Source organism: Glandiceps talaboti, chromosome 9 (assembly GCF_964340395.1).
Source record: "Glandiceps talaboti chromosome 9, keGlaTala1.1, whole genome shotgun sequence".
NCBI lineage: Eukaryota > Metazoa > Hemichordata > Enteropneusta > Spengelidae > Glandiceps > Glandiceps talaboti.
Genome location: NC_135557.1, coordinates 11,375,390 through 11,383,545, shown reverse-complemented (window position 1 = coordinate 11,383,545; position 8,156 = coordinate 11,375,390). Strand labels below are relative to the sequence as shown.

General features: G+C 37.5%; 1 protein-coding gene across 1 annotated transcript; it reads left to right on the top strand.

Annotated features, from left to right (window-relative positions):
- The first annotated feature begins 1,358 nt into the window (after positions 1-1,358).
- LOC144440375 (putative peptidyl-glycine alpha-amidating monooxygenase pamn-1) lies at positions 1,359-7,293 on the top strand. Its single transcript, XM_078129743.1, has 2 exons — positions 1,359-1,416; positions 5,846-7,293. Exon 2 carries the CDS (start codon positions 5,887-5,889, stop codon positions 6,760-6,762), a length of 876 nt encoding a protein of 291 aa, XP_077985869.1. The 5' UTR covers positions 1,359-1,416; positions 5,846-5,886; the 3' UTR covers positions 6,763-7,293.
- Positions 7,294-8,156: the final 863 nt, after the last annotated feature.

The window sequence follows — 8,156 nt, the reverse complement described above, 5'->3', positions numbered from 1 at the left end:
CCGTTTCGCACAATTCCTAGCTAGCCTACGACTTATACGAAGATTTACCCCAATTAGGCCAGTGTTTCGGGGACTGACTGTGATTGCAATGCGCAAAACTGATATTTCAGTCGAGGTCATTTTTCAGGTAAGGTTTCATGTACATATGCAAATGTTTGTTTGTTAGACGCATTGGGAGTAGATGTCGGGGGCTGATACACATAATATATTAAATATACTCAAAAGAGTGCAATGGACTTTAGTATTTATGACGTGGGTGACACGTGGCTATCCTATATATTATGCTTTAGTTCCATCTTTGTATTTATTACTGTCTGTTCGTCGTGTCAAAGGTCAAACCATCATCTTTGTCTAGCCTTAGTTACAGCATCTGCTTATTGCGATTACGCCAACTCCGTACTGTGTACTGATGCCGGCACTACAAAGGTTGAACTATGTTTTACTGGTATGGAGAGTGTGATATATATAGCACCCATGGACAGAAGTAAATGAATTTACATTTTTGAGTTTCACGATTTACATTGTTCGGTTTTCAATCGTGTCAAAAATGTCAGTCGTGCAGCACGAGTACATTTTTGGTTTAGCACGACTCATTTGGTCTTGTCTTTTAAAAAAAAACATCATCATTACACTTTTTATACATTTTTTAGTCACAATACTGTCAAAAATGTAAAATAAGAAATATCTTGTCCAAAGCTCAAATAAATATTTCAAAACTGACGGCTGCCATGACAACAAATAAATTCCCCTCAAATATTTTAATAATTTTCATATATATATATATATATATATATATATATATATATATATATATATATATATATATATATATTGTATGTATAGAGACTTCAGATTTATTAAAAAGTTGTTAAATAGTAAACTCCACGCCCGATGGCTTCAAGAAAGAATAGGACGGCTGACACACAGAGCGAGACAAATATACATAGTGAGACACGCATGCATATATGCAGACAGACGGAGACACAGGAATGGATGGATGGATGGAGACGGAGACTCGGATCCGGATGCGAGACATAAACAACAGATCTAGAGAATAACTTCTGACCTAGTTTTCGTGCGACCACAAAATCTACACCCTACGCTAGAAAATGCTAGACAAACAGTTGCACTGCGCCATGGTTATTGTTGAATTTTCAATGACCGTAGAAGATTTAAAGGTAGCCACATTCCACCGAGGTGTACGTTTACACTGAAAAATCATTGGATAATACCAGTGGGACGGATAAATCATTACATCACTGCCATTCTTTCAGTGACACAGGGGTTAACCAGTACAACACAACAAACACAGCAACCACAGTTGACCTCCCCTCTCTCTGTGTGACGCACAAAATTGTCGTTTCAAATTGTATCCCACGCATCATTTTGGCAGTGGACAAGGGAAGAGAAGGACAGGTAAGCCATGTTAGTGATACGATTACTTCAAGTCGCTGTATTTTCATATATTTGACGGTTCAAGACAGGCTGTGAAAATGAGTATTTCTGTGTCGGAAAACTATTTATTAGTTGGTATTTATGACTGATAGCCGGTGGGCTAGTAATCGATAAATCTCTGCTTCGCAGTACGAAGGCAAAAGAACAACGAACTTTCCGTGTGTAAAAAGGATCAGTCCAACACAGTACTGCATGCTATAGTGTCCCTTTTAAATTTTCTCAATACACGCTAATATCTAGTAACAAGAGGGAAAAACTCATACAACATTAAATCACCAGATTTTGGGACACATTTTGGACTTTATTTACCGTCTATAAAAAATCTACACGTGATGATTTACTTGTTAAAGTGTTCATGTTATCACCCAGTAGTCGACATCCCTATTATGTGCACTAGCCTGCTTACCTACATACATACACGATTTTTGGAGAGAACATATGGTTTGGTTCTTCATCAGATCGTAAATCTGTCGTTGTAAATACACACAAAATGAAGCTAGCGTGGGAGTTGTTTTGTAAAATTAATGCATTTAGATGTGAAGTTCAGATCCCACTGTTGGGTCATTTAGGAGTAAAACAGTAGTAGTTTAGTGGATTGAATCAATAAACATTAACGGGAAGTATTTTTTTTTTTAAATCATCACTTACTAAGCTTACAGCGAGAACAGTTTGCCGAAAGGCTTATAGTTGCATAGGGAGGTATACTTAGGACTTCAACCCATGCAATTCTATAGCTATAAACCCAGTGAGTGTGAGTGAGTGAGTGAGTGAGTGAGTGAGTGAGTGAGTGAGTGACTGACTGACTGACTGACTGACTGACTGAGAAACTATTGATTTTCGTTTCCTATCAAGATTTCTGATATTTACTCTCACAAACCTGTACAATCTTGATATCTAAAACACTTGAATCATTTCTGCTAGAAATGTCGTCTATGACTAGGAATGTAAACTAGTTGGCACGGCCAGGTTACTGCCAGGTCACTGCCAGATCGCATATCTTATAACTACCCACAACGTCACAGGTGGATTTATTTAAAATGTTTCCATTTTCAAAAGAAAATTGTAACTGTATTTTACGAAACAGCAGAATACAATATTTTGCACCCACTTTTTTTTTTAATTCCTGATTTGAAAAAGGGAGCGTTCAGTCATATGGTGGCAGTAATTGCACATTCTTCATATAATTTATGGAACCATTAATCAACTCTTGGCAAATTAGTCTTGACCAATTTTGTAATTTTTGAGCAAGTTCGTTGTTTTTGAGAGTAATTTACACAATCAGCCTAAAATAGAGCCGAATTTCATCAAAATTTTGACGAGAAACAACAATTTTTGTGCTCGCTGGTTTACGCGGGAAAATGTTCGTGAAACCTTAACTCTTAGCTTTATGTTTGTTATTTGTGAGGTCAAAGGTCGTAGAGGGGACATGCCACTGTACTTAAAGTGGCTTGCCTAAGACAACTATTGTAGTTCATATAGAATATCGCCAATTTTCATATTTTCATTAGGTTTACCATAACTTTAGAAATTGTAATAGTATACGCCGTATTCCGGTTATCGAAGAAGCCCCGAAAAGATAAAAGATATGATTGTTTGGCCACTAGGGGCGCTGTTTTAGAACCGGAAGTGAGGGCCAGAATTGTAGAGTATCGTTGCAAAGCATAGAGTCTATAGGCATCGTAACCACTGACTAAAGATTTTCTGTCATTCCCCGTAACTTTACGCTATAATATTGCATTATCGCCCATCAAATAACGAAATAGCAAATTAACCTCTTGTTCTCCTAATATTTCGCGTAAGTTTGGCTCTGCAATTCGACCGTGAGGAAAACCCAAAAGTAGCAACATGTTGAAACGGGTAGTACACTGGCATCTCACTCACGTTTTCAGTGTGACCTCGTCCATTTGTGTTACCGTTGGTGAAATTGTAGCGATTGCTTCCAGTCAAACATCGGAACGGAAAAAGGTACAAAAACAGAGGAAAGAATCCTCAAAATCATAATATACGCTACAGTTATTGCAGCTTGTATAAAACCAATCTGATTAAAATCCGATGTAGATGTCGGCTAATCGTTCATTGCTATTTTACTTTCGTTATTGTGCCTGAATTGACCTTCGTGGTACATGTTTGATCGCCTCCTCTACCGATCAGGACAAAAACGTAAACATGTACCACGAAGGTCAATTCAGGCAAAATAACGAAGGTAAAATAGCAATGAACGATTAGCCGACATCTACATCGGATTTTAATCAGATCGGTCTAAGACATGGTATGATGAGTGAACCACGTAAACGTTACATGGAAGGCCGATTCATTGAAGGGGTGGGCGGTGTGGTACATCAATCACAATAACAATATTTATGATTCGTTGCCGACTTCAATGCGTTTTTTTATACACTGATGGTCCTGAATGAAGAATAGCAAGCTAACCAAAGTGTGATAGTAAAGATGAGTATATCAATACAAATATGTTTATGCCAACTTATAACCAGTACATGAAATGTTTTTTTTTCCGTACAAAGTTTTATGATTTAACCCGTGGTGCTACACCACTGTTCTAATAAACAAGAAAGGCCTAAGTATGCGGCGACATCAGTTACAATATAAACATGTGGCTTGGTAATAGTCGACCGAACTCTCAATATTGCAATGACTGTAGCTGGAAGCTGTTCAATCGGATTAAAATCCGATGTAGATGTCGGCTAATCGTTCATTGCTATTTTACCTTCGTTATTTTGCCTGATATTATTTTTCTTGGTACATGTTTACATTTTTAGCCTGATCGTAGAGGAGGCGATCAGGCAAGCTAAAAAATGTAAACATGTACCAAGAAGGTCAATTCAGGCAAAATAACGAAGGTAAAATAGCAATGAACGATTAGCCAACATCTGCATCGGATTTTAATCAGATTGGAAGCTGTTGTCAGATTTGTAATTTTGTAATCGTTCTTTTGTCAAGCAACAGACACCAGTAAGGTAAAGAAATATGTTTATCATGTCTACATCGGGTATATTTCGAAGGTCCTCCGTCCAACTTTCAATGTTTCCGCTGTCGATTAGTTCTATCTTTTGATGCCCGACATCCACTATTCGTCTCCTCTTCCGTTCTCTCAGAAAATTATCATTTTCTAGTGTTTCAAGACCAAGATTGACAGCATTTCTGGTGATATCTAGTAGATTTAGAAGTAGTAATTTTCCACTCTTTTATGAATGCACGGAGTTCTTTTACGCCCATTTTGTTGACAGCTTCATACATCGCCATACTATTAGATGCCATGACGAAAATTCTGGCCCTCACTTTGTCAGATATGGTGCGCCCTCTCGCGATACTTTCCTGCGAAACAACCGGAAGTTCGATAACCGGAATACGCCGTATTGAAAAATCAGTGAACGACATGTTGTTTGTCCCGCCGGTTAAGTTGTAATATAACGCTGCCACTGACTACCAAATGAACAAACGACTTGTTGTGCACTCTCGGTTATGTATTAACGTAAATAGGTGGCAGAATTCCGCCTGATTTAAACATATCAAATTCTGTCAACAAACTGATCGTGAAGGTATGCAATCTATATAGCTGTATCGCTGACTAACAATGGCATTGGCACAAGTTTGAACTGTTATAAGGCCGTCTGCACAAACAAAAAGTACGAGTATTTTTTAAAACGTCCAATTTGTGGTATAAAAGGAAAGTGTCAATTTTGTAAATGACCGTGACTAATGGTAAGCTTTGTCAGTTCAGTCGAGTTGACGAGGTACGAGGTAGGCATTTTGCAAGCAATGACTCTGGGTTCTGGTACACGTCAGACCTGAGGCTACACGTATTGTATCGACAGTGTCATTTCGTTTCACTGTGACATTTTCCAAAGAAGTTAACGCTTTACTGGAAACATTCACGTCAGGGGTTTTTGTCTTAACATTTTTTTTCTTTCCAGAATATCCGTTTGAAATTTTCTAATTGTTATACCTTAATTATTGTGATGTGCATTTGCGATTGAAAAAAAAGGCATTCCCCGATATATGTCTTCGTTTAGCCGAGTAAAATGTGAGTCAGCTAAGAGGCCTTGTCACTATGAGTCGCTTGACGAGTGAAAACCCCTTACCTCAGAACGAGTATTTTCTAGTTGAATCTTGAAAGGAAAATACTGGGGGATAATATGATTATACCCCCTCAAGCATAATTTATGAAAATCAAGAAAAATAATGTCGATTTGGAAAGTTTTGACTCATATTTCGAGGACAGCTGAAACATTGGCGATTTACGGGATGTCGCGAAGTAGATCGAAAAGGGTGTATTATATATATTTTCTGTTCAAAGACAATAACTTGGCTTGTGCGTGGTATAATAACCAAAAAAAATAATGTAATGTTTGTTTGTTCGTTTGATTTGCAGACGACGTCAAATCTCAAGTTCAAAAAGTATCAGAATCGAAAATGGCGACAAATCGTTCTGAGACAAACGGTACCTCAACTGCCGAAGCAAACGGCACCGCCGTAGAGTATCCCGTCATCCATTTCAAATTAATCGAATCTTTCGGTGGTAAACGTTTGGACACGCCGCATGGGGTCGCCCTAACACCGAATGGAGACATAATGGTCGCAGACAGAAATAACAAAAAAGTGCAATTTTTCACCTGGAGTTGTCGGTATATGACGAAGTTAAACCTCGTTGAAGACCCTGTTGATTTAATTCCTATTTCTCACGGCCGCTTCGCGATAACCGATTACAAGAATTCCCTTGTTTACATCGTCACCCAGGACGGCAAAATAGTGAAGAAAATTGGCAACGGGATTTTGAAAGGTCCAATTGGCATTACTACATCCGAGGAGAAAACCATTATATTCGTGGTCGACTCCGATGACAGTTGTATCAGAGTATTTAATACCCAAGGCAAACAAATAAAAGTCATTGGTAGTCATGGAAATGAAGAAGGTCAGCTGAATCTTCCATCTTACATCACCATCAACAGCAAATCGGAACTCATCGTATCTGACACCGGAAACAGCCGAGTACAAATCTTCACATCCGAAGGTAACTTCGTACACAGTTTTGGTGAAGATCCCGAATTTGCGGATTTTTTCGGAAACATAACCGGTATTGCAGTCGATGTCCATGATAACATATACATCTCTGGTGAAGACCGTGTCAATATGTTCTCCCCCGGGGGAAAGTTTATTTGCCGAGTAGATTCCGAAGATGACATGCTCGGAACACCGATCGGTATTGACATCACTAAAAGAATTCCGAGTGAGGTCGTGGTCTCAGACTCCGTCAATAACCGTATCAGAATATACGAACAAGAATTTTAATATAGGAATGACTTAGAGTCACAAAAAATACGTCACCATAGAAATGGTTGCCAAGGTGACAGAATATTGACAATACTTTGCATCATCAACTGTGCGAGGAATCGACTCATGTACTACGTTTTCGAATGTATATGACAGAATATTAGAACAGTAATGGCGAAAGGACTTCTTTTTGATTTTTAAAAAAATTAAGAATTGATTTTCAAAGTCAACAATATTCATTTCATTTTTACCGCCACATTTCAACTTTGACACAACTTCCACTAATAACATTAATAACTTCAGTTAGAAATGAAAAATAATATTGGAAACTCGAACCAGAATAATGGTTCACAACCAGTTTGTACAGATAATATTACGATCATTACTGATAACTATTAAACTTTGTGACAATAACATAAACATTAAAATTAATTGATTAAAATGACAAAAAGTTTGAAATGTGAAGTACCTATATCATATGTATAATTTTACTTTGCCGGTGTCACACCGTTTGGCTACATGAGTTTACAACATTTCCTGGTTGTACATTAGAGATGACAGATGTTGTTGTCGCGCTGAGTAAGACAGCGCCCTCATCGTTGACAGTATTATTAAACTCTATACCACCTGTTGATTCAATTACAAGTGTACATATTTTCATGGACTGTAAGTCTTTTTATAACATTCAAATGTTTATCCTAGAATTTTTGTTCTACGAAAATTTAGAACCCAAAGTAATTGCAGAACTTCTTCATTTGTATAAGAAATAAATAGAAGAATGAACCCAAATTAGTCTTTCATTTATTCTACAGTCGAAACTCCCATCCATTTTCTATAATATGTGTGCATGTGTGTGTGTGTGTATGTATGTGTGTGTATGTATGTATGTATGTATGTATGTATGTATGTATGTATGTATGTATGTATGTATGTGTGTGTATGTATGCGTGTGTGTGTGTGTGTGTGTGTGTGTGTGTGTGTGCACAACATGAAGTTAATCGTTTCAGTAAATGCCATATTATACATGGCTTTCCAGTTCGTAATGTATGAATGTATGTGAGCATATTTCTTATTGTTAAATTCAATTTTATCGATACTACATATACCTAGACTAAACGATCTAGAGTCGTCGTTGTGTACACACATTGCATAACGGCTTACACGGTGACAATTACAAGCGCCACCAACGATGGGTTCTCTCAGTCTACATGTACATACTATGTACCTCCTCCCAAACAGAAACGAGTGTGCAGGTCAAGGTTGTCGATATTGTTTTATCTTTACCATGATTTTTACTCTAAGTCAGCGTCAGTAATTGTTACTTTTTTATCCTCCAATTCGTACATGGTCACTATTTTTTTTTTAAATAACAACGTAAGTGAAGAGTATTACGTCAAGATATTGTGGAATTG

What these genes read in the sequence shown, in the direction of transcription:
- LOC144440375 (XM_078129743.1), top strand. Translation starts at nt 5,887, where the DNA reads ATGGCGACAAATCGTTCTGAGACAAACGGTACCTCAACTGCCGAAGCA.